This window comes from Oncorhynchus gorbuscha, linkage group LG24 (genome assembly GCF_021184085.1).
Source record: "Oncorhynchus gorbuscha isolate QuinsamMale2020 ecotype Even-year linkage group LG24, OgorEven_v1.0, whole genome shotgun sequence".
NCBI lineage: Eukaryota > Metazoa > Chordata > Actinopteri > Salmoniformes > Salmonidae > Oncorhynchus > Oncorhynchus gorbuscha.
This window is the reverse complement of record NC_060196.1, coordinates 19,650,337-19,676,970: the sequence shown is the minus strand read 5'-3', so window position 1 is coordinate 19,676,970 and position 26,634 is coordinate 19,650,337. Positions and strand designations below refer to the sequence as shown.

The window sequence follows — 26,634 nt, the reverse complement described above, 5'->3', positions numbered from 1 at the left end:
AATAATAAACGTGTACATATACATGGTGGCTCCATATTGGTGGGCTATATGCATTTGCAATATTTCAGATCCATATTGCACGAATTCAGCATGTGCTCAATTAATTGGATTTAGTAAAGGCACACTTCTAGCGCACTGGAACGCACCATACGTTCTTCCATGAAGTACGTAACATTTCGCTGAAAAACAACGTTTTCAACACGGGTTCCTGTAAGTAGATAGATTCAGTTCCTGCTTTAAGTCGAATTCTGTAACGTTAGCTAGCTAGCCAATTAGCTTAGTTTAGGAAACGTTAAGCAGGTTTGACATATTATTATACATTTTAGTGTTACTAGCATTAACAACATTACATATTAAACTCAACTCCGGCTAAATGTGCAGTGTGTATGGCTAGTCTGATTTAATCAGGCTGTATACACATTTAATTGGTACCAATTCATACACAATCGAATGCTTGCAAACAAATGTATGAATGTCGCTAAAACAATCTTGTCATTCTCACGGGCTGTCAGTCATTGCATCCAATGTGTCTGAATTTGAAAGTTGTCCCTAGCTAGGTACATTAATCCAGCCACATTCCATCCATTCTCTCCTAATAATGATGGGGCTTCACAATCACATTGCTGTGAATGAAATATCAGAGATGGAGCCATAGGTCTATTGTAATGCCTTCAGTATTGATCATTGCTAAGTTAGATATTAATAACACTAATCAAAAACTTGTTTTTATTTTATTTCTTACATGCAGAAATGACTGTGGTGGCAGCCAGCATCACATAGAAGATGAACAAAGGTGATTGGGAAAACAGATTGAAGAAGGTGGAAGAACTAGCTCAGTCCTTCCAGCAGTGTCCTTTGACCTCATGCTACAAACCTAGGCTGTCCCGGCCATGGCAGCCATCCTCCATATGGAAGCTCTTCCCTCGTCAATGTATGGCTATCAACTTTGCACAGAGTTGCAGAGAGGTATGCACCAGCATGTCTGGAGTAACATGGTGCCAGATCCGTTTGTGCTGTCATGTTTGACATTGACCATAGGATTTGACAAGAGAGCACAAACAGATCTGTGAGCAGGCTTTATGTCCTTTTGTGTTTCATTGCACTTCCGTTTTATATTACCTATATTTAACTAGGCAAGTCAGTTAAGATCATATTCTTATTTTCAATGACGACCTAGGAACATTGGGTTAACTGCCCTGTTCAGGCGCAGAATGACAGATTTGTACCTTGTCAGCTCGGGGATTCGACCATGCAACCTTTCGGTTACTAGTCCAACGCTCTAACCACTAGGCTACACTGCCGCCCCAATGAGTCATAATAACAGAAAAAACTACATTGTTTTCAGCTAACTGTAGTTTTGACTGCCCTCTAATTCAAAGGATGTACACGTGTTTGCACTTGAGAAGGAACAGGCAAAGATGGGTCAGAGGATCTTCCTGGTCACCAGTTACAGTGAGCTATGGCATTACTACAGGTATGTATAAGGTTACACCATTCACTTCAATACAACTTTATACCTTCATAGGCAGTTAAGAAATAAGAAAGTCCTATTTGTCATAACTGAAGACTGTTAACCAATGGTACTACTGCACTTCAACCCTTTCAATTTCAACTAATTAGTACCTACAGGCAATCTCTGATGCATTGCTATGAGGTGATCCCAGAGGGGGCTGTTTGCAAGCTATATTTTGACTTGGAGTTCCACAGGCCCTCCAATAAGGGCTTTGATGGGAAGTGCATGGTGGCCTCCCTCATCCAGGTACGCAAACATTGAATGCTTCCTTCCCTCTGAAGTGCAAAATAGACTTGGGTCAAATATGTTGTTTATGGTGTTAGTTATGTCATTGTTATGACAATTTACTTTACACTGACATGACACACACAATGTTTAGATCAGCCTATTGGCGAGGCAAACTAGCTAGCAAACTGGCTAATCAAATGAATGGTTTGTGGCATGACAGTGTAAAGTCAGTTGCCATAAGGTGAAGCCAGCTGCCAAGACTGTTTAGGACAAATGTTATTTCATTGTTATGACAGTGTTATGTAGCCCTTATGACTGATGGTCCAAATGAAGTGGGATCTGTAGAAAGTTGTTTTTTGTTGTACATTCTGAGGAATTAAATATTAATGTATCCACTCTCAAATTCATAGACAGAGCTATGGATGCAAATACTCACTTGCATAATTTTAATCATGTTTTGAGGCTATACAGTGTTTGTTTACAGCTACATTGTTTACATACAATGGAGAAAAACGAGCTTATATTTTAGGTTCTGATGGTATGACAGTTCAACATAAGTTACATTCTTCAAGAATCAATACCGTTCAAAAGTTTGGGGTCACTTAGAAATGTCCTTGTTTTCCATGAAAACATGTATGAAATTAGTTGCAAAATGAATAGGAAATATAGTCAAGACAAGGTTATAAATAATGATTTTTAATTGAAATAATAATTGTGTCCTTCAAACTTTGCTTTTGTCAAAGAATCCTCCATTTGCAGCAATTACAGCCTTGCAGACCTTTGGCATTCTAGTTGTCAATTTGTTGAGGTAATCTGAAGAGATTTCACCCCATACTTCCTGAAGCACCTCCCACAAGTTGGACTGGCTTGATGGGCACTTCTTACGTACCATACGGTCAAGCTGCTCCCACAACAGCTCAATAGGGCTGAGGTCCGGTGACTGTGCTGGCCACTCCATTATAGACAGAATACCAGCTGACTGCTTCTTCTCTAAATAGTTATTGCATAGTTTGGAGCTGTGCTTTGGGTTCCTGTTGTAGGAAAAAGTTGGCTCCAATTACGCACATACAGGGTATGGCATGACGTTGCAAAATGGAGTGATAGCCTTCCTTCTTTAAGATCCCCTTTACAAATGTCCCACTTTACCACCACCAAAGCACCCCATGACCATCACATTGCCTCCACCATGCTTGACAGATGGTGTCAACACTCCTCCAGCATCTTTTCATTTTTTCTGCATCTCACGAATGTTGTTCTTTGTGATCTGAACACCTCAAACTTAGATTTGTCTGTCCATAACACTTTTTTCCAAATCTTCCTCTGTCCAGTGTCTGTGTTCTTTTGCCCATATTAATCTTTTCTTTTTATTGGCCACTGAGATATGGCTTTTTCTTTGCAACTCTGTCTAAATGCCCAGCATCCCAGAGTCGCCTCTTCACTGTTGACATTGCGGGTACTATTTAATGAAGCTACCAGTTTAGGACTTGTGAGGCATCTGTTTCTCAAACTAGTCACTATAATGTACTTGTCCTCTTGCTCAGTTGTGCACCGGGGCCTCCCACTCCTGTTTCTATTCTGGTTAGGGCCAGTTTGTGCTGTTCTGTGAAGGGAGTAGTACACAGCGTTGCACGAGATATTCAGTTTCTTGGCAATTTATCGCATGGAATAGCCTTAATTTCTCAGAAAAAGAATAGACTGACGAGTTTCAGCCTGTAATCGAACCCACAGATGCTGATGCTCCACATACTCAACTAGTCTAAAGAAGGAGAGTTGTAATTGCTTCTTTAATCAGGACAAAAGTTTTCAGCTGTGCTAACATAATTGCAAAAACATTTTTTAATGATCAATTAGCTTTTTAAAATTATAAACTTGGATTAGCTAACACAACTTGCCATTGGAACACAGGAGTGATGGTTGATGACAATGGGCCTCTGGACACCTATGTTGATTTTCCATAAAAAAATCATACGTTTCCCACTACAAAAGTCATTTACAACATTAACAATGTCCGCCCTGTATTTCTGATCAATTTGATGTTATTTTAATTAACAAAAAAATGTGGTTTCTTTCAAAAACAAGGACATTTCTAAGTGACCCCAAACTTTTGAATGGTAGTGTACATAATTAATTTAAAAGACCAAAAATGGATGTAGCAATCAAAGATTGAACCTTTAATGTCGACGGTACATACTTCAACATGTTTATTAATATTTATATTTGGTAACGCTGTTTTCTCCTGTGTGTTTACAGTATGTGTGTGAGAAGCTGGAGGAGGTGTATGGGATTGAGTGCTCTGGGAAAGATGTTCTGAACCTTGACTCCAGCACAGAGGAAAAATTCAGTCGCCATCTCATCTTCATTTTACCAAATGCAGCTTTTAAGGATAACCTACATGTCGGTACGTAATCTCCTACTGTCTCTGATGAAAAAAGTGGAAACGAGACCGTAGATAGAGATATACAGTTGAAGTCAGAAGTTTACATACACCTTAGCTAAATACATTTAATCCTCGTAAAAATTCCCTGTCTTAGGTAAGTTAGGATCACCACTTTATTTTAAGAATGTGAAATGTCAGAATAATAGTAGAGAGAATGATTTATTTCATATTCTATGTATTTCCTCACATTCCCAGTGGGTCAGAGGTTTTCATACACTCAATTAGTATTTGGTAGCATTGCCTTTAAACTGTTGAACTTGGGTCAAACATTTTGGGTAGCCTTCCACAAGCTTCCCACAATAAGTTGGGGGAATTTTGGCCCATTCCTCCTGACAGAGTTGGTGTAACTGAAACAGGTTTGTTGTCCTCCTTGCTCGCACACACCTTTTCAGTTCTGCCCACAAAGTGCTTCACAGTTGGGATGGGTTCTTCGGCTTGCAAGCCTCCCCCTTTTTCCTGCTCACATAACGATGGTCATTATGGCCAAACAGTTTAATTTTTTGTTTCATCAGACCAGAGGATATTTCTCCAAAAAGTATGATCTTTGTCCCCATGTGCAGTTGCGAACCGCAGTCTGGCTTTTTCAGGTTATGTCGATATAGGACCTGTTTTACTATGGATACTTTTGTACCGGTTTCCTCCAGTATCTTCACAAGGTCCTTTGCTTTTTGTTCTGGGATTGATTTGCACTTTTCGCACCAAAGCACGTTCATCTCTAGGAGATAGCGCTCACCAAGGAGACGCGTTCTATGACGGCTGCGTAGTCCCATGGTGTTTATACATGCATACTATTGTTTGTACAGATGAGCGTGGTACCTTCAGACATTTGGAAATTGCTCCCAAGGATGAACCAGACTTGTGGAGGTCTTGGCTGATTTCTTTTTATTTTCCCATGTTGTCAAGCAAAGAGGGACAGAGTTTGAAGGTAGGGATTTACCTTCAATGAATACATTCACAAGTACACCTCCAATTGACTCAAATGATGTCAATTAGCCTATCAGAAACTTCTAAAGCCATGACATAATTTTCTGGAATGTTCCAAGCTGTTTAAAGGCACAGTTAACTTAGTGTATGTCAACTTCTGACCCACTCGAATTGTGATACAGTGAATTATAAGTGAAATGATCTGTCTGTAAACAATTGTTGGAAAAGTGACTTTTGTCATGCACAAAGGAGATGTCCTAACCGACTTACCAAAACTATAGTTTGTTTAACAATTCATTTCTGGAGAGGTTGAAAAACAAGTTTGAATGACACATGTAAACTTCCGACTTCAACTGTATACACTGAACAACAGTATAAACACAACATGTAAAGTGTTGGTCCCATGTTTCATGAGCTGAAATTAAAGATCCCAGAAATGTTCTGTTGGCATGCTGACTGCAGGAATGTCCACCTGAGCAGTTGCCAGATAATTTCATGTTAATTCCTCTACCATAACACTGCCAAATTCTCTAAAAAGACATTGGAGGCATGTCCAACCAGCCTCACATCTGCAGACCACGTGTATGGCGTCGTATGGGCGAGCAGTTTGCTGTTGTGAACAGAGTGCCCCTTTGTGGGGGTGGGGTTATGGTATGGGCAGGCATAAGCTATGGACAACAAACACAATTAGAATGCAATTTGAATGCACAAAAATACAGTGATGAGATCCTGAGGCCCATTTCTTTTGTGACCAACATATGCATATCTGTATTCCCAGTCATGTGATATTCATAGATTTGGGCCTAATTTATTTATTTCAATTGACTGATTTCCTCATATGAAATACTGTAACTCTGTAAAATCAATGAAATTGTTGCATGTTGCTTTTATATTCTTGTTCAGTATCGATATTAAACTCAACTTCACAATATTATTGCTTTATGTTGGAGGTAGAAAATAAAATGAATTGTTTTCTGATCAATGTAGGCTTGTGCTGATTTAAAAAATATCTCTCATCAATAAATCAAGTATGCATTTTGTCTTTTTTAAAGGGCAATTTATCCATTTGATTCTGCAACCAGTGCTGAGCGTGAATAGGAGGGGAAGTGAACTTGAGAATGACATGGGTGGAGTCACAGGGGACAGTGGCAAAAGGTCTGTCATTTGATGTTCTAAAACAAATTTTGGTAACACTTTATCTTATTATTCCAAGAGATTTAACGCAATTACTAACTAAGAAACTAATTGATAGATTCATTCAATACTACAACACAATACTTAAGGGATTAGAAAAGTCAGGTCCATAATAATTGGCACCCTTGATAAATATTGGCACAAAATACTGTATAAAATAAATAATACTGAGATATATTGCATGTTCCATATAATGGGGAAATTATATTTTATACTAATACAATTGCTTAATGAAATATATTTTGTTTAAACAGTAATACAAAAATTCTCAAATATAGGGGTCAAAATAATTGGCCCCTCTCTTTTCAGTACTCTAGCACCCTCCCCTTGTGAGGATAGCAAAACTGAGCTTCATTCTAAAATGTTTAATAAGATTGGATTGAAGAGGGCAATCCATAAGAGCAGACAAAGGATATCAAGGATCTTGAAAGACTCTGTATGGAGGAATGGTCTAAGATCCTTCTCAACGTGTTCTCCAATCTCATTAAACATTTTCGAAAAAGGCTCAGTTTTGTTATACTCCATACATTGAAAACGGGGGTGCCAATAATTTTGACCCCTATCTTTCTTAAGAAACAAAATCTCTTTCCCTGTGCAAGTTATATTAGTATAAAATAATATAATAAAAAATGGAATTAAATTGAGCATACAATATAGCTCAGTATTTGTATTATTTATCTTATACAGTCTTTTTATGGTTATCTTTTTCAAGAGTACCAATAATTATGGACCTGACTGTAAATCCTATGTATTATTAATATTAGGGGGCTGATTGGAAGTCCACAGGCCAAGAGGCCCAGACAGGAAGAGAGGGACCTCAGCTTTCTGTTGGTGAAAAACATGGACGGACAGGATGGGCTTTTTGTTGACCTCGGTAAGTGTCACCTGAAGCATCTTGAAAAGTCAATTTTACCTTTACTTTCAAATGAGGCTTAAATAGTAGATACAAGCATTGACAATTAATCTTTATCTTTGAATTTTGTTCTGTTTTAGATGATTATATCTCTATTTTATTGCTGTGTTTGTCCATCAATTATTTATTTTTTATAACCAGTCTATAGTTGTATGGAATTTGATTTATCTTGTCAATGCATTGTAAATTGTGTCAGTAATACTAATTTCCACTTGTTTGTGTTAATTTATGTTACAATGGATGAAATGTAGGTGTGTACACCAAGAACAGAAACTTCCGACTCTACAAGTCATCTAAGGTGGGGAAGAATGTAGCCTTCACTGTCGCAGAGGACAACAAGTTCATCACCAAGCCTAAAAGGAACATCTCTATAGAGGAGAGCTTGTTCCAGTCCTCCTTAATCAGCAACGTAAGGTACAGATAAAGTGAAGGGTGGAGTTGCCCCTAGATTCTGATCTTTGGTCAGTTTAGCATTTTCCCCATAACTGGGCAGGTTGGCATTTATTGGGATGTCTCAGGGGATGGTGATCCTAGATCTGTACCTAGGGGAAACTTTACCCAGGAACTACAGGTGACTTGACTGTGAACTGACCTGGCAAAGCTGGTTGAAATCATTTTTTAAAAAATGCTATCAAACAAGCCCACTGAATGCTGGTTTCGTCATGCGACATTAAGTGGGAGGAAGGAAGAGCAGGGGTGTGTGTTGAAGATTAACATTTGGATTGAGATGGAAGTGCTTGACTATTCAACATGCGTAATATTCTGACATTTCAATTAGAGGTCGACCGATTGTGATTTTTCAACGCCGATACCGATTATTGTTGTAATAATGACAATTACAACAATACTGAATTAACACTTATTTTAACTTAATATAATACATCAATAAAATCAATTTAGCCTCAAGTAAATAATGCAAAAACAAAGTGTTGGAGAAGTAAAAGTGCAATATATGCTATGTAAGAAAGCTAACGTTTCAGTTCCTTGCTCAGAACATGAAATCATATGAAAGCTGGTGGTTCCTTTTAACATGAGTCTTCAATATTCCCAGGTAAGAAGTTTTAGGTTGTAGTTATTATAGGAATTATAGGACTATTTCCCTTCCCTCTATACCATTTGTATTTCATTAACCTATGACTATTGGATGTTCTTATAGGCACTTTAGTATTGCTAGTGAAACAGTATAGCTTCCGTCCCTCTAGTTAGCGTGCGCTAACTAGCTAGCCATTTCACTTCGGTTACACCAGCCTCATCTCGGGAGTTGATAGGCTTGAAGTCATAAACAGCGCAATGCTTGATGCACAACGAAGAGCTGCTGGCAAAAAACGCACAAAAGTGCTGTTTGAATGAATGTTTACGCGCCTGCTTCTGCCTACCACCGCTCAGTCAGATACTTGTATGCTTGTATGGTCAGTCAGATTATATGCAACGTAGGACACGCTAGATAATATATAGTAATATCATCAACTATGTGTAGTAAACTAGTGATTATGATTGATTGTTTTGTATAAGTTAAGTTTAATGCTAGCTAGCAACTTACCTTGGCTTACTGCATTCGTGTAACAGGCAGTCTCCTTGTGGAGTGCAACGAGAGAGAGGCAGGTCGTTATTGCTTTGGATTAGTTAACTGCAAGGTTGCAAGATTGGATCCCCTGAGCTGACAAGGTGAAAATCTGTCGTTCTGCCCCTGAACAAGGCAGTTAACCCACCGTTCCTAGGCCGTCATTGAAAATAAGAATGAGTTCTTAACCTGACTTGACTTAACCTGACTTGAATTTTTTTTAATCAGCAAATCCGATTGTTATGAAAACTTGAAATCGGCCCTAATTAATCGGTCGACCTCTAATTTCAATATTGGTCTGCAGTTTCACCGGTCAGAAGATTCTGACATGGGACCTCCATGGCGAGAGGGACGGGATATGCCCCAAGCCTCATGCTCAGCTGGGTTCGACTTCACACTGTGTTTCAGGTACTGACCCCGGAAGACAGAGCTGTGTGTGTGTTGTGTACGTGCGAGCAAAGTTGTTAATGACCTCACCCAAACCAGGTGAATCATTCTATAAAATACGAGATTATTTGTCACTGGACTACACACAATACCCCATAATGTCATGGAATTATGTTTTTAGAAATGTTTACAAATGAAAAGCTGAAATGTCTTGACTCAATAGGTATTCAACCCCTTTGTTATGGCAAGCCTAAATCAGTTCATAACAATTTGCTTAACAACTCAGATAATAAGTTACATGGACGCACTGTGTGCAATAATGGTGTTTAACACCATACTACCTCATCTCTGTACCCCACACATAATTGTATGACCCCTCAATCGAGCAATGAATTTCAAACACAGATTCAACCAGGGAGGTTTTCTAAACCCTCGCAAAATAGTGCACCTATTGGTAGAGAGGTCTTAATTATATATATTTTTTAAATAAAGCAGACATTGAACATCCCTTTGAGCATAGTGAAGTTATTAATAAGGCTTTGGATGGTGTGTCAATACACCAAGTCACTACAAAGATAAAGGCATCCATCCCAACTCAGTGGCCAGATAGGAAGGAAACCACTCATGGATTTCACCATGAGGCCAATGATGACTTTAAAACAGTTAGTTTTCTCCTGTCACAGCCATTAAACTCTGAGGCTGGATCAACAAAATTGTAGTAACTCCACAATACTAACCTAAATGACAAAGTGAAGAGAAGGAAGCATGTACATAATAAAAAATTGGCAAAATCCTAGAGGAAAATCTCCTTCATTCTGCTTTACATCAGACACTGGGAGATTCATTCACCTTTCACCATGACAATAACCTAAAACACAAGGCCACATCTACACTGGAGGTGCTTACCAAGAAGACAGTGAATGTTCCTGAGTGAACAAGTTACATTTTTGACTTAAATCTACTTTAAAATCTTTGGCAAGACCTGAAAATAGTTGTCTAGCAATGATCAACAACCAGTTGAACAGAGCTGAAAGAATTTAGAAAAGAATGTGGAAATGTTACACAATCCAGATGTGGGAAGCTCTAAGACGTATCCAGTAAGACTCAGGGGTGTGAATACTTTTGTAAATTATTTCTGCATTTTATTTTAAATGAATGCGCCAAAAAACATATTTTCACTTTGTTATTATGAAGTATTGTGTGTAGATGGGTGAGAGAAAAAATCTGTTTAATAAAAAAAATTTCAGGCTGTAACACAACAAAATGTGAAATAAGTCAAGGGAATGAATACTCTGTGTGCAAAGCTGTCAAGGCAAAGGTTGGCTACTTTGAAGAATTTCAAATAAAATATATTTTGATTTGTTTAACACTTTTTTTGGTTACTACATGATTCCATATGTGTTATTTCATAGTTTTGATGTTTTCACTATTATTCTAGAAAAGAGTAAAAATAAAGACAAACCCGGGAATGAGTAGGTGTGTCCAAACTTTTGACTGGTACTGTATATATATACAGACACAGATGAATACACTTTTGTATTTTGTATGCACTTTTGGGACTATTCCATTGCGCCAGGCAGGCTATGTCAAGCTCAAGTCAAGTATTTTAAGTAATATGACATATGTATTTGACCCAGGTCTGAAGATTTCATTGCCAATGTTAAACTTCTGGCTAATACTGGTTTTTACTGAAAACAGGGGTTATTGAATTTAATAGCCTTTCTATGAAAGATATTGTTTTGTTTGTCATCCTTCAATATAAGACTCTTTGGGAGGCTACCAGTGTTCTCCCCACAAAGAAGTGGACAACTTTGTTCTTTCTGTGGTGAAAAAGGATGGCATCCAAGGAAGTAAGTTTTAAATCAGCTGTTAGATAAATACTGTATGTATTATTTTAGATGCACTGTATGTAATAGAGGTCGACCTATTATGAATTTTCAAAGCCGATACCGATTTATTGGAGGACCAAGAAAAGCAGATACCGATTAATCGGCCGATATTTTACAATTTATTTGTAATAATGACAATTACAACAATACTGAATGAACACTTATTTTAACTTAACTCAATAAAATCGATTTAGCCTCAAATAAATAATGAAACATATTCAATTTGGTTTAAATAATGCAAAAACAAAGTGTTGGAGAAGAAAGTAATATGTGCCATGTAAGAAAGCTAACATTTCAGTTCTAACATGAGTCTTCAATATTCCCAGGTAAGAAGTTTTAGGTTGTAGTTATAATGTGAATTATAGGACTATTTCTCTCTATACGATTTGTATTTCATATACCTTTCACTATAGGATATTCTTATAGGCACTTTAGTATTGCCAGTGTAATAGCTTCCGTCCCTCTCCTCGCTCCTACCTGGGCTTGAACCAGGAACACATCGACAACAGTCACCCTCGAAGCAATTTTACCCATGCAGAGCAAGGGGAACAACTACTTCAAGTCTCAGAGCGAGTGACGTTTGAAACGCTATTAGCGCGCACCCTGCTAACTAGCTAGCCATTTCACATCGGTTACACCAGTCTAATCTTGGGAGTTGATAGGCTTGAATCCATAAACAGCGCAATGCTTGAAGCATTGCGAAGAGCTGCTGGCAAAACGCACAAAAGCGCTGCTTGAATGAATGCTTACGAGCCTGCTGGTGCCTACCACCGCTCAGTCAGACTGCTCTATCAAATCATAGACTTCATTATAATATAATAACACACAGAAATACGAATCTTAGGTAATTAATATGGTCGAATCCGGAAATTATCATCTCGAAAACAAAACATTTATTCTTTCAGTGAAACACGGAACTGTTCCGTATTTTATCTAACGGGTGGCATCCATAAGTCTAAATATTCCTGTTACATTGCACAACCTTCAATGTTATGTCATAATTATGTAAAATTCTGGCAAATTAGTTCCCAACGAGCCAGGTGGCCCAAACTGTTGCATATACCCTGACTCTGCGTGCAATGAACGCAAGAGAAGTGACACTGTCACCTAAATATGCAGGTTTAAAAATATATACTTCTGTGTATTGATTTTAAGAAAGGCATTGATGTTTATGGTTAGGTACAATCGTGTAACGATTGTGCTTTTTTTCCCGCAAATGCACTTTTGTTAAATCATCCCCCATTTGGCGAAGTTGGCTGTCGTTGTTAGGAAGAAATAGTCTTCACACAGTGACACAATTTTCCTAGTTAAAAGAAATTCATGTTAGCAGGCAATATTAACTAAATATGCAGGTTTAAAAATCTATACTTGTGTATTGATTTTAAGAAAGGCATTGATGTTTATGGTTAGGTACACGTTGGAGCAACAACAGTCCTTTTTCGCTAATGCACACCGCATCGATTATATGCAACGCAAGACATGCTAGATAACTAGTGATTATGATTGATTGTTTTTAATAAGATAAGTTTAATGCTAGCTAGCAACTTACCGTGGCTTCTTACTGCATTCACGTAACAGGCAGGCTCCTTGTGGAGTGCAATGTAAGGCAGGTGGTTAGAGCGTTGGACTAGTTAACCGTAAGGTTGCAAGACTGAATCACCGAGCTGACGAGGTAAAAATCTGTCGTTCTGCCCCTGAACAAGGTAGTTCACCCACCGTTCCTAGGCCGTCATTGAAAATAAGTATGTTCTTAACGGTTGTTGACGAAAATGATCCCGCTAACAGGTGCATGCACCTGTTAGCGGGATCATTTTCGTCAACAACCGCTGAATTGCAGAGCTCCAAATTCAAATTAAATTACTAAAAATATGTAATTTTCATGAAATCACAAGTGCAATATAGCAAAACACAGCATAGCTTGTTGTTAATCCACCTGGCATGTCAGATTTCAAAAAGCTTTTATGTAAGGACATCTCTCTCAGTAGACAAAACATTACTAACAGCTAGCAGCCAAGTAGATTGGTCACGAAAGTCAGAAAAACAATCAAATGAATCGCTTACCTTTGATGATCTTCGGATGTTTGCACTCATGAGACTCCTGGTTACACAATAAATGTTCCTTTTGTTCCATAAAGATTATTTTTATATCCAAAATACCTCCATTTGGTTGGAGTGTTATGTTCAGAAATCCACAAACTCGAGTCGTCACGACTGGGCAGACGAAAATTCCGTAAAGTTCATAGAAGCATGTAAAACGTTTTTTTTAAATAATCAATCCTCAGGTTGTTTTTACAATATAATCGATAATATTTCAACCGGACTGTACCTTCTTCAATAGGAGAGAGGGAGGAAATGTCTGCTCCGCATTCCAAATGCTGCTGGCACCCAGCCATACAATGGTGCGGTGTGATCTTTCTCGCTCATTTTTCAAAATAAAAGCCCAAAACTATGTCTAAGACTGTTCACAACATGTGGAAGCCATAGGAAAATGAATCTGGTTGATATCCCTTTAAATGGAGCGAAGGCAGGCAATGGAACAGAGAGCTTTCAGGAAAAACAGCACTTCCGGGTTGGATTTTCCTCAGGTTTTCGCCTGCAATATCAGTTCTGTTTTACTCACAGACAATATTTTGACAGTTTGAAACTTTAGAGTTTTTTCTATCCTAATCTGACAATTATATGCATATTCTAGATACTGGCCTGAGAAATAGGCAGTTTAATTTGGGTACGTTTTTCATCCAAACATCAAAATACTGCCCCCTACACTCAACAGGTTAACTGACTTGCCTAGTTAAAACCTCTTAAGCCCACCCGACACGCAGGCGTCCCATCTAGCCATCAGGAAATGCAATTGCGCCACGCCAAATGCTAATAGCACTCGTTAAAACTCAAACGTTCATAAAACACACATGCAGGGTACTGTATTAAAGCTACACTCGTTGTGAATCTAGCCAAAATGCTTTTCGGCGAAAGCATGAGAAGCTATTATCTGATAGCATGCAACACCCCGAAATACCCGAAGGGGACGTAAACAAAATAATTAGCATAGTCGGCGCTACACAAATTGCAGAAATAAAATATAAAACATTCATTACCTTTGACAAGCCTCTTTGTTGGCACTCCTATATGTCCCATAAACATCACTATTGGGTCTTTTTTTCTATTAAATCGGTCCATATATACCCAAAATATCGATCTATGAAAAGTGTGTGATCCAGAAAAAAACAGTGTTCTAAAACGCAACGTCATTTTTTAAAATTAAAAAAGTTGACGATAAACTTTCACAAAACACTTCGAAATACTTTTGTAATCCAACTTTAGGTATTAGTAAACGTTAATAATCTATCAAATTGATCACGGGGCGATGTGTATTCAATAGCTCCACGTCTTCAAATCATGGTCGGAAATCTCTCTTCCAAAACATCCTGTCGGAGACCGGAAGGAATCTCTCTTACTCATTTGACCAAGAAACAACCCCCAGGCAATTGACAAGACTGGCGACATCGTGTGGAAGCTGTAGGACTTGCAATCTCGGCCCCGTCTAATTTGCTGTCCCATAGACAATACATGCAAGTGGCGCATCGATATTTTTTCCAGTTTTTGGTGATCAGTTTTCCTTGCGCTTTTCGACGAAACACACGTTCTGTTATAGTCACAGCCGTGATTTAACCAGTTTTAGAAACGTCAGAGTTTTCTATCCACACATACTAATCATATGCATATACTATATTCCTGGCATGAGTAGCAGGACGCTGAAATGTTGCGCGATTTTTAACAGAATGTTCGAAAAAGTAAGCCCTAAGCTTAAGTGGTTTTAAATAAAGGTTTTTAAATCGGTGTCCAAAAATACAGATTTCCGATTGTTATGAAAACTTGAAATCGGCCCTAATTAATCAGCCATTCCAATTAATCGGTCGACCTCTAGTATATAATAAAACAATCTAACTGCTGCTGCATTAAAGATCTGTAGTGTATCAAATTAACCAAGTTGAAGTGTTGAAAATATTGGAAACTTTTATATTTCCCTAACAGGCATACGACGGTGGAATTACTTTGTTTCAGAGCAGTTACTTGTCTACGACATCCTAAAGTACCGCTGGTGTCAGAATGTTCACCGGTGCCACAAAAGCAACAACATCATGTGAGTGTCTAGTTTGGAATTGAGGGGATCTGTCTCAGTAGTCCAAAGTGTCATCCTTCCTTCCTCATTACTGGATTATGTATTGATCTAAAATAACTGGACGGGTGAAAGCAAATAGCCCAAATAGCCCCATGTTCTTTCAGATCAGTGCAGTTGAAGGAGAGGAAGCCATTTAAATGCATCGTGATAAAGCCCTTTGTTGCTGAATCCAGAGAGGAAGAGGCAAAGCATCTGTCCATGCGAAAATATAGCGTCAAGCAGTGGGAGTGGGGATTTTTGTATAGAGGTCAATGGAAGAGTGTTGTTTGGTCAACATAAAAAAATGTATTGCTAATTTGCTACTTGAGGCTTATTTGATTGAATTTAAGTTTTGTAATGTTTAGGTTGTTACAAATGTACATAAACAGTGGACTCGAAGGTATTCAGATCCCTTCCCCTTTTCCACATTTTGTTATGTTCTATTCTAAAATGTATGAAATTACAATTTTCATAAATCTACACATAATACCCCATAATGACAAATCGAAAACAGTTAAAAACATAAATACCTTAGTATTCAGAACCTTTGCTATGAGAGTCAAAATTGAGCTCAGGTGCATCCCGTTTCCATTGATCATCCTTGCTATGTTTCTACAAATTGATTGGAGTCCACCTGTGGTCAATTCAATTGATTGTGCATGATTTGTAAAGGCACACACCTGTCTATATAAGGCCCCACAGTTAACAGTGTATGTCAGAGCAAAAACCAAGCCATGAGGTTGAAGGAATTGTCCGTGGAGCTCCGTGACAGGATTGTGTCGAGGCACAGATCTGGGGAAGTGTCCGAAAAAATGTCAGCAGCATTGAAGGTCCCCAAGAAGACAGTGGCCTCCATCATTCTTAAATAGAAGTTTGAAACCACCAAGACTCTTCCTAGAGCTGGCCGCCCGGCCAAACTGCGCAGTCAGGGGAGAAGGGCATTGGTCAGGGAGGTGACCAAGATCCCGATGGTCACTCTGACAGATCTCCCGAGTTTCTCTGTGGAGATGGGAGAACAATCATCTCTGCAGCACTCCACCAATGATAGAGTGGCCAGATGGAAGCCACTCCTCAATAAAAGGCACATGACACTCCTATTTGCCACATCTTCAATTTAAGCCTACTGGAGAGCGTGTGCCCTCAGGCCTGGGGGGAAGCTAAAGTCATTCTGTTACCCAAGAATAGTAAACCCCCTTTAGTGGCTCAAATAGTAGACCAATCAGCCTATTACCAACCCTTAGTAAACTTCTAGGAAAAAATTGTGCTTGACCAGATACAATGCTATTTCACAGTAAACAGCATTTCAGCATACTTATAGGGAAGGACATTCAACAAGCATGGCTGAGAGAAATTGACGATAAAATGATTGTGGGGGCTGTCTTGTTAGACTTCAGTGCCGCTTTTGACATTATCGATCATAGTCTGCTGCTGGAAAAATGTATGTGTTATGACTTTACATCCCCTGCTATAATGTGGAGAAAGAGTTACTTGTCTAACAAAACACACAGGGAGTTATTTAATGGCGGCCTCTCAAATATAATCCAGTTAGAATCAGGAATCACCCAGGGTAGCTGTTTAGGCCCTTTACTTTTTAAATTTTTCACTAACGACATGCCACTGACTTTGAGTAAAAGTGTCTATGTATGCGGATGACTCAACACTATACACGTCAGCTACTACAGCGACTGAAATGATTGCAACCCTCAACAAAGAGCTGCAGTTAGTTTCAGAGCAGGTGGCAAGGAATAAGTTAGCCCTAAATATTTCTAAAACTAAAAGCATTGTATTTGGAACCAAACACTCACTAATCCCTAAACCTCAACTAAATCTTGTAATAAATCATGTGAAAATTGAGATGACTAAACTGCTTGGAGTAACCCTGGATTGTAAACTGTCATGGTCAAAACATATTGATGCAGTAGTAGCTAAGATGGGGAGACTCTATAATAAAGTGATGCTCTGCCTTCCTAACAACACTATCAACGAGGCAGGTCCTACAGGCCCTAGTTTTGTTGCACCTTGACTACTGTTCAGTCGTGTGGTCAGGTGCCACAAAAAAAGGTCTTAGGAAAATTGCAATTGGCTCAGAACAGGGCAGCATGGCTGGCCCTTGGATTTACACAGAGCGCTAATATTAATAATATGCATGTCAATCTCTCCTGGCTGAAAGTGGAAGAGATTGACTTCATCACTACTTTTATTTATGAGAAGTATTGACATGTTGAATGCACCAACCCATGCATACCCCACAAGACATGCTACAAGAGGTCTCTTCACAGTCCCCAAGTCCAGAACAGACTATGGGAGACACACAGTACTACAGAGCCATGACTACATGGAACTCTATTCCACATCAAGTAACTGACGCAAGCAGTATAATTAGATTTTTAAAAACAGATTTTTTAAAAACACCTTATGGAACTGCGGAGACTGTGAAGCAACACAAACATTGGTACAGAAACACACACACACACACACACACACACACACACACACACACACACACACACACACACACACACACACACACACACACACACACACACACACACACACACACACACACACACACACACACACACACACACACGATAACCTACGCACTATACATAAACATGGATTTAGTACTGTAGATATGTGGTAGTGGTGGAGTAGGGGCCTGAGGGCACACGGTGTGTTGTGAATGTATTGTAATGTTTTTTTTTATTGTATAAACAAACTGCCTCAATTTTGCTGGACCCCAAGAAGATTAGCTGCTGCTTTGGCATCTCTAATAAATACAAATACAGCCCGCTTGAACTTTGCAAAAAAGGACTCTCAGACCATAAGAAACAAGATTCTCTGAACTCTTTGGCCTGAATTCCAAGCTTCACGTCTGGAGAAAACCTGACACCATCCCTATGGTGAATTATGGTGGTGAAGATGTATTTCAGTGGCAAGGACTAGTCAGGATTGAGGGAAATATGAACAGAGCAAATTACAGAGAGATTCTTGATGAAAACCTGCTCAGGACCTCAGATTGGGGCGAAGGCTCACCTTCCCACATGACAATGACCATGAGCACACATCCAAGATAACACAGGAATGTCCTTGAGTGGCCCAGCCAGAGCCCGGACTTGAACCCGAGCCAACATCTGGAGAGACCTGAAAATAGCTGTGCAGCGACATTCCCCATCCAACCAGACAGAGCTTGAGAGGATCTGCAGATTAGAATGGTAGAAACTCCCCAAATACAGGTGTGCCAAACTTGTAGCGTCATGCCGAAGACTCGAGGCAGTAATCGCTGCCAAGGGTGCTTCAGGACTGGCTACCCCTCATAGCCTGGTTCCTCTCTAGGTTTCTTCCTAAGTTCCGGCCTTTCTAGAGATTTTCCTAGCCACCGTGCTTCTACACCTGCATTGCTTGCTGTTTGGGGTTTTAGGCTAGGTTTCTATACAGCACTTTGACATCAGCTGATGTAAGGAGGGCTTTATAAATACATTTGATTGATTGATTCAACAAAGTACTGAGTAAAGGGTCTGAATACTTATGTGAATGTAATAGTTCAGTTCAGTTTTTCAACATTTCAAAAAATCTGTTTTTGCTTTGTCATTATGGGGTATTGTGTATAAATTGAGAAAAAAAGAATAAGGCTGTAGAGAAATGTCATAATTCAAGAGGTCTGAATACTTTCCGAATGCACTGTAAGTGGACACATGGCATCCCTGCAACTGAGATTTTTTTTATATACACTGCTCAAAAGAATAAAGGGAACACTAAAATAACACATCCTAGATTTGAATGAATGAAATATTCTTATTAAATACTTTTTTTCTTTACATAGTTGAATGTGCTGACAACAAAATCACACAAATTATCAATGGAAATCAAATTTATCAACCCATGGAGGTCTGGATTTGGAGTCACTCAAAACTAAAGTGGATCACCACACTACAGGCTGATCCAACTTTGATGTAATGTCCTGAAAACAAGTCAAAATGAGGCTCAGTAGTGTGTGTGGCCTCCATGTGCCTGTATGACCTCCCTACAACTCCTGGACAGTCTGTGGTGGAACGTGGCGTTGGTGGATGGAGCGAGACATGGTGTCCCAGATGTGCTTAATTGGATTCAGGTCTGGGGAACGGGCAGGCCAGTCCATAGCATCAATGCCTTCCTCTTGCAGGAACTGCTGACACACTCCAGCCACACGAGGTCTAGAATTGTCTTGCATTAGGAGGAACCCAGGGCCAACCGCACTAGCATATGGTCTCACAAGGGGTCTGAGGATCTCATCTCGGTACCTAATGGCAGTCAGGCTACCTCTGGTAAGCACATGGAGGGCTGTGCAGCCCCCCAAAGAAATGCCACCCCACACCATGACTGACCCACCGCCAAACCGGTCATGCTGGAGGATGTTGCAGGCAGCAGAACGTTCAGTGGCGAATTTGCCAATCTTGGTGTTCTCTGGCAAATGCCAAACGTTCTGCACGGTGTTGGGCTGTGTAAGCACAACCGCCACCTGTGGACGTCGGGCCCTCATTACCACCCTCATGGAGTCTGTTTCTGACCGTTTGAGCAGACACATGCACATTTGTGACCTGCTGGAGATCATTTTGCAGGGCTCTGGCAGTGCTCCTCATACTCCTCATTGCACAAAGGCTGAGGTAGCGGTCCTGCTGCTGGGTTGTTGCCCTCCTATGGCCTCCTCAACGTCTCCTGATGTACTGGCCTGTCTCCTGGTAGCACCTCCATGCTCTGGACACTACGCTGACAGACACAGCAAACTGTCTTGCCACAGCTCGCATTGATGTGCCATCCTGGATGAGCTGCACTACCTGAGCCACTTGTGTGGGTTGTAGACTCAGTCTCATGCTACCACTAGAGTGAAAGCACCGCCAGCATTCAAAAGTGACCAAAACATCAGCCAGGAAGCATAGGAACTGAAAATAGGTCTACGGTCACTACCTGCAGAACCACTCCTTTATTGGGGGTGTCTTGCTAATTGCCTATAATTTCCACCTGTTGTCTATTCCATTTGCACAACAGCATGTGAAATTTGTCAATCATTGTTGCTTCCTAAATGGACAGTTTGATTTCACAGAAGTGTGATTGACTTGGAGTTACATTGTGTTGTTTAAGTGTTCCCTTTATTTTTTTGAGCAGTGTATATATATTGGAGTTGTGCCTGTTCACATGCAAATCTGCCCTCTCATTGGCTAGAATGTTCCCACCTGCTCCAATTGTTAGAGCACTCAATCCTGTCTCTTGTCAGTATATTGATACTCTTTGGTGAAATGTTTTCTTGATTCCTTAACCACCTCCTCAAAATGCATCTGAGGAGATCCTTGATTCCTCCCCTAGGACCTTCTCTTGCCTCCTCCTCACAACACAAGGAATTTACTTTTGTCCCCCTGACTGTTCTCTCTTTTTCCCCCCACAGGATTCTGGTGGATCTTAAACAGGAGGTCTGGTACCAGAAATGTCATGACCCTGCTTGCAAGAGCTTCAGATCTTCTAGTATGCGCTGGTTAACATTGAAATATTATTGAAGTAAAAATATTGCTGACTTTGATTAAATAGATCTAATACTATTGACACACGTAGTCTTATCACCACAATCAAGAGCCTGTGTTTTAGGTGATTGGTGTACCAGTATGTCATGAATTGAAATGACTGGAACAGCAGGAAATCTTACAGATTGTGCCTTTTAAACCAGTCATTACTCTTCCAGGTTACCCATTACCACAGGACATCTGCATCAGCTACCTCATAACAATGGTGAGTTCTGCACCTGTTCCCCTCACTGCTACAAAAGTCTGATTCGCCTCAGTCACACTTGTAATTTTCTATTAAAATGGCCACATCACCACAAGAAACAGAAAGAGACTGTTGGGTACCCAACTTCCTCTGGCTACATTTTATTTTTTATTTTACCTTTATTTTACTAGGCAAGTCAGTTAAGAACAAATTCTTATTTTCAATGACGGCCTAGGAACAGTGGGTTAACTGCCTGTTCAGGGGCAGAACGACAGATTTGTACCTTGTCAGCTCAGGGATTCGAACTTGCAACCTTTCGGTTACTAGTCCAACGCTCTAACCACTAGGCTACCCTGCCTGCCGACCCACATGAATGGGTTTCAAAAAAGAATCCCACAATAACAAAAGTAAAAAAATAAAGCTATTAAGCTGTGTGTTTGTCTATTTGGTGGCAGGATGAGGAGGACCAGGCATATCTGATGGACGACGTGGGGAACATCGAGCTCAGCCAGACACTCCCAGTGGAGAAGTACCTGGGGGGGCTCGGCAGCAACACTTCTCCAGGGAGAAGACCGCGATCCCTGGGGGGGATGACCAGGCTTACCTGGAGGCCCTGGAGGATGTTGAGAGAAGCACAGGCGATTTGGCAGAGGATGATGTCCCAGATGAGCTTCTGCTCCAAAACATGACTGAGTTTGAGTCCCTCAAAGATTTGTGCTTGTCGGCCACTAAGTGCTAAGTGCATTTTCCCTCAATTCTGTTCATGGAGAGACAGGGTGACCAGGCTTTTGCTCCAGCTCAGGGGGAACTCACCCCATTCAACTATTCAAGGACTTGATGGTGTGTTGGTGGTGTCAGGTGCTGGGCTGGAACAAAAGCTTGCCAGCCTGTGAGTCTACAGGAGCAGAATGGAAGAAGACTGCATTAGAGGGAGGTTATATTTGTCCAACAGTTCATTTCTCATTTGTAATACAGGCTCCTGAGTGAAGCAGTGGTCTAAGGCACTGCATCTTAGTGCTAAAGGAGTCACTACAGACCCTGGTTCGATTCCAGGCTGCATCACAACCGGCCGCACAATTTGCCCATTGTCGTCCGGGTTAGGCAGTCATTGTAAATAAGAATTTGTTCTTAACTGACTTGCCTGGTTAAATAAAGGCTAAATAAAAACATTGAAATTCAGTACAATCCTCAATTTCAATTACTGGCAGTTAATGCACTTTATAAAAGAGGTTTTTCCCAATTACTTAGGCCTATAGCAGGGATCTCCAACAGGTCGATCGCAAGGTGCAGATAGCTCGCAGCCCACCTATGAGTAGCAAGCCAAACAATTCTGAAAGTACATGCAATTATCATGTGTTCCACTGCAAACGGTCATAAACAAATCTCACAAGTATCACACTGCAAGCTCTCAGCTATACTATCTAGTCAATGTCGCATTGACATTATCAAACCCCTGGTCAGCCACTATTGGATTAAAAACCCAAACCAATATCTGCCATATTAATTTCCAGTAATATTGAGTTTGTCTATCACTCTGTGTAGCCAGAAATACTTTCCCATGAAATGAGCAGCAGCAGTACACCTTCCACATAGATATGCAATTAAAGGATAATTACACATGGATTTTTTTCGTTTCCTCCAGATTCAAGCATTGCCATGGACTCAGAACATCCAATTGTATTTGAGTGAAAATGCAAAAAAATCTAAACTTTTTTTTTTTTTAAGTAGCTCTCATGGAAGAAAATGTTGGATTCGTTAGTGTGACAATTACCACAAATGTCTGGGAATATGCCATTAAAAAGAGCATCGTCAGCTGTGTAGTGCGCTGCACAATAAAGCACCTTGCTTTGAATGTCGGCCCTACTGGTTCTGATAGCGTAGAATTGTATATAGGATGTTTCTGATAACTGAACATTTACATTTATTTAACTCCTTACCTGTTTTCTGGTCCTTGTTTGTTCTGGATTATTTTCTGGGTGATTTGACTGCGAACCATTTCTGCAAATTGAGTCACCAAGCATGGAAGGAAGCTAAAGTAATTCCACTGCCTAAAAATAGTAAGGCACACTTTGCTGGCCAATAAGTTTGCAGCCTGTTCTTAGTAAACTGATGGAGAAAATTGTGTTTGACCAAATACATTTTACATTTAGCAGACACTTATCCAGAGCAACTTACAGTAGTGAGTGGATACATTTATTTGTACTGGTCACCCGTGCAAATTGCACCGACAATCCAGGCGTTGGAAGTGCCATGCTCTACCAACTGAGCCACACAAGGTAATTCTTCAGGCACTCAACTAGTACTGCATTGACTAGGATGAAAGATTAGTTAAAATAAATGGATAATAAGATGATAGTTGGAGCTGTATTGTTAGATTTCAGTGTAGCCTTTGTTTGATCTTAAATTGTTATTAAAGAAACTCACTTGCTATGACTTTTAAGTCACCTGCAATCACATGGTTGGATAGTTATTTAGCCAATAGAACCCAGTGTCAAATGGATGTTTAACATCAGATATGTAAAGTGCAGTGTCCCTTAGGGCAATTGCCTTGGTCCGTTAAGCCTTTATTTTTACAAATGATTTGCCACAGGTCGTACACGAAGCTAAAATGACTGGATGATTCCACACAACATATCAGCACCCAAAAGCCAGTGAGCTCACTGAAATTCTAAATAAAGAGTTAGTATCAGAATGGGTGGTTAATAATAAACTAGTCTTAAATACATAACAGTAAGACCTAAACCTCAACTGGAGTTGTGCATAAAGAGTGTGACCCCTGAGTAGGTTGAGGAAGCGAACCCCTAGGTATAACATTGGAGGGTCAATTATCAAGTCATGAAGATGGGAAAAAAATGTTTATACAATCAACTGTACAAGTTAAGGCTTGTCCCACCTTGATTACTGTCCATCTGGTAATATGGTAAAGTGCGGCAAAGAAAGACCTAGCAAAGCTGCAGCTGGCTCAAAACACAGCAGCCCATACATAAGATGCACGCCAGTCTATCCTGGGTCAGGGTTCATGATGGATGAACTGCTTCTCTTCTAGTTTGAGAAATATTACTGCAAATGAAAATTCCAGGATTGTATGCATTATCAAATAGCATTTAGCTTAGACACGTATACATATCCCACAAGACATGCCACCAGGGGCCTCTTCACAGTCCCGAAGTCCAAAACGAATTCACAGCAACGCACATTATTATACAGAGCCACGAATGTATGGAACTCCCAATTACAATTACTCAAGCAAATAAAATTACATTTTGGAAATGGATTAAACATCTCATGGAGCAGAGGGAACTATCAGGCAACAAACATTTTTTAGATGCATTGTTTGTATATTGTATTTTTTATTATGCGACTGTCCTTGTCTATCAGTGTTTTGTTACTTGTCATGTTCTGTGTTTTTTGTGGACCCCAGGAAGAGTAGCAGATGCTTCTGAAAACACTAATGGAATCTAAATAAACAAATAATGAATAAAGTTGTTTTTTGTGATGCCTGAAATCAGTTTCATCAGTGTACATCTCAAATAATGTCTGTGTACAACAACAAAGTACAGTGAAGCAGAGAGGGCTACAGTAGGACAAACCGGTTTATTTGGTACAGTGGAGTAAATGAAAAGGTATGAATTTTACTCCTGTACAAAAACACATCGAAACCGAACTCTGTCGATTTAAGGAGAGCTCAAGTTCCTAGTATTGGCCGTCTGTGATGGTGTCTCGAAACATGATCAAGCAGATCATGTACAGAACAATGTTAACACAATCATGTACAGAACAATGTTAACACAATCATGTACAGAACAATGTTAACAAACAGGTCAATGTGCATCATGAGCACTTAATTCATTGTTAAATAACCTGAATTCATAAAGGACCCCCTTTGTTCTTTGTTAGATCTCAAAGGAGACTGAAATGTCTATAATGTGGTTCCTTATATAGAGGTAAATGGTTAGGCCTAACAAATAAGTCACTATTTGTCCCAAAAAAAACAAACTCAAGGGGCAAGCGAGCCATGGCTTGATACTGGCCAACTTAACCTGATCATTCTCCAGGGTCTTTCATTAGGCATCAAATGGGAGAAAACATCTTCAAAACGGACGGTGAAGTGTGCATTTCAAGTGGACAAAAGTCAGTTCCACCACCATGGGCTATCTAGAAAGACCTTGCATCATTTTATATCCATGAGGGGGGGGGACAAGTGCACATTCCAGTGAGAGAATTGGGCTGCTAGGCTCCTGATTGTTGCCTGCTGAATATGACCCAGGTATCCCTTGGCCGACAGGACTTTTCTATGGATAGAACAGGTCCCAGCGTGTGCATTTTGGCACATTGAGGCCACTGTAGTTTTCAAAAGACACTTACGGAATAAATGTTTCTGTGTGAGAGCAGACATTGGTGGCACTTTAGGTTGTGTGTTTTTGTTCTGATATTGCACATGCAGTCTTTTATCCCTGCTGTGTGGAAGGCTTATTTCCTTTGCGGCCATTCACAAGATCCTAACACCTTTCTGAATGGACATCTTCCTACTTGTCTTGTGCTAAAATAGTTACGGAAGGTTCAGAAACGTTTAGACAAGGCCTTCTGACAGTACAACGTTGAAAAACAAGGGAATGCAGAAAAAAAAGAAAGAAAACATGCACTTCTACTGTATCAACCGTGACCCATTGAAGTCCTCTCGTAACTTTTCTACAGATACACTATTTACAGTAACATTCAACGATATTAAATATCAACTTAAATTAAAAGAAACAAACATTAGACTGCTATAAATAGCTACTGTATTTCTCAAGTTGAACAAGACAGTACTAATATGTTGCGTATGGTGATTTGTCTGTCTTTCAACAACGGAAATATCTGCATGGGTGTAGTCTTGAAACATAAAAAAGCAGATATACAAACAAAAGAGAATAAAACTAAAGTTTGTCCGAACTTAGAGATTAGCAAAAAACGGGTTAATTGAAACTGACAATTGAGGGATGACAGACAGATAGTCGAAACACCTAACAGGCGACTCGATCGGCACTTGAAATGGCTGACAGAGTCACATGGACAATAAGGCATGAACCTCTCCCCCTTTCACTATGGCCTAAATATAAACAAATGTAGATAAACCTGTGCACTGCAATCTACTCCTAAAAGTGATTGCGCTGACATGCGCTGCGTTTATGGCAAACGTGATCTCTGGGAAATCACCTTTAAAAAAAAGTCTAATCACAGTGCATGGGTCTACCTACGTTTGTTTGAATCCCGGTTTAACATAAGTCACTCTCTCACACACGCCATCTCTTCTACAGCACAAGGGGAACACAGACACTGTCACAGTAGCCAAGAGAGGGCCACAACAGTCACCTCCGATGAGCATTACAGTCAAGGGGAGCGGGCTATGGTTTCCAGATTGTCACCCTCTGCTTCCCTTTCCCCTCTACCTGGGATTCACATCTTGATCTTGGCATAGAGCAGGTCAATCTGCTCTCGGAAGTGACTGCGGAGGTCTGTCCTCTTGGCCTTTAGCGTGGGCGTCAGGAGGCCGTTCTGGACGGAGAACATCTCCGTGTGCAGCGAGATATCTCTCACCTGCACGAGACAGCATGTTATTAATTATTCAGCTTATTATGTGTTTAGGATCCCATTGAGATGCAAATGTTGTTTCGTTTTTTCCCTCCAAGAGTACTCTGTGCTAGAGGCAGCAT

The 26,634-nt window shown here is 40.0% G+C and overlaps 2 protein-coding genes across 4 annotated transcripts in view; one reads left to right on the top strand and one right to left on the bottom strand.

Annotated features, from left to right (window-relative positions):
- Window positions 1-60: 60 nt before the first annotated feature.
- primpol (primase and polymerase (DNA-directed)) lies at window positions 61-24,426 on the top strand. 2 transcript variants are annotated; one of them, XM_046327656.1, is made up of 14 exons: window positions 61-210; window positions 749-966; window positions 1,380-1,474; window positions 1,621-1,759; window positions 3,992-4,139; window positions 6,155-6,257; window positions 7,061-7,170; window positions 7,461-7,623; window positions 9,075-9,178; window positions 10,921-11,007; window positions 15,079-15,187; window positions 20,625-20,701; window positions 20,916-20,962; window positions 21,397-24,426. In XM_046327656.1, the coding sequence occupies exons 2-14, from the start codon at window positions 784-786 to the stop codon at window positions 21,628-21,630; spliced, it is 1,599 nt and encodes a 532-aa protein (XP_046183612.1). In that variant the 5' UTR covers window positions 61-210; window positions 749-783; the 3' UTR covers window positions 21,631-24,426. The 2 variants fall into 2 exon arrangements, with proteins under 2 accessions (XP_046183612.1, XP_046183614.1); XM_046327658.1 differs by having other exon boundaries at window positions 170-300.
- A 90-nt stretch (window positions 24,427-24,516) lies between these two features.
- Window positions 24,517-26,634, bottom strand: part of acsl1a (acyl-CoA synthetase long chain family member 1a) — a 57,666-nt gene continuing 55,548 nt past the window's right edge. For both annotated transcript variants that reach the window (XM_046327654.1, XM_046327655.1), the window contains exon 21: window positions 24,517-26,518. In XM_046327654.1, coding sequence (XP_046183610.1) covers window positions 26,378-26,518 — 141 coding nt within the window. In that variant the 3' untranslated portion in view covers window positions 24,517-26,377. The remainder of the gene's footprint in view (window positions 26,519-26,634) is intronic.

What these genes read in the sequence shown, in the direction of transcription:
- primpol (XM_046327656.1), top strand. Translation starts at nt 784, where the DNA reads ATGAACAAAGGTGATTGGGAAAACAGATTGAAGAAGGTGGAAGAACTA. An exon ending in TAAGGATAACCTACATGTCG is followed by an intron (nt 4,140 to 6,154) that starts GTACGTAATCTC and finishes TCTTTTTTAAAG; the next exon opens with GGCAATTTATCCATTTGATT. An exon ending in AAAGGATGGCATCCAAGGAA is followed by an intron (nt 11,008 to 15,078) that starts GTAAGTTTTAAA and finishes TTTCCCTAACAG; the next exon opens with GCATACGACGGTGGAATTAC.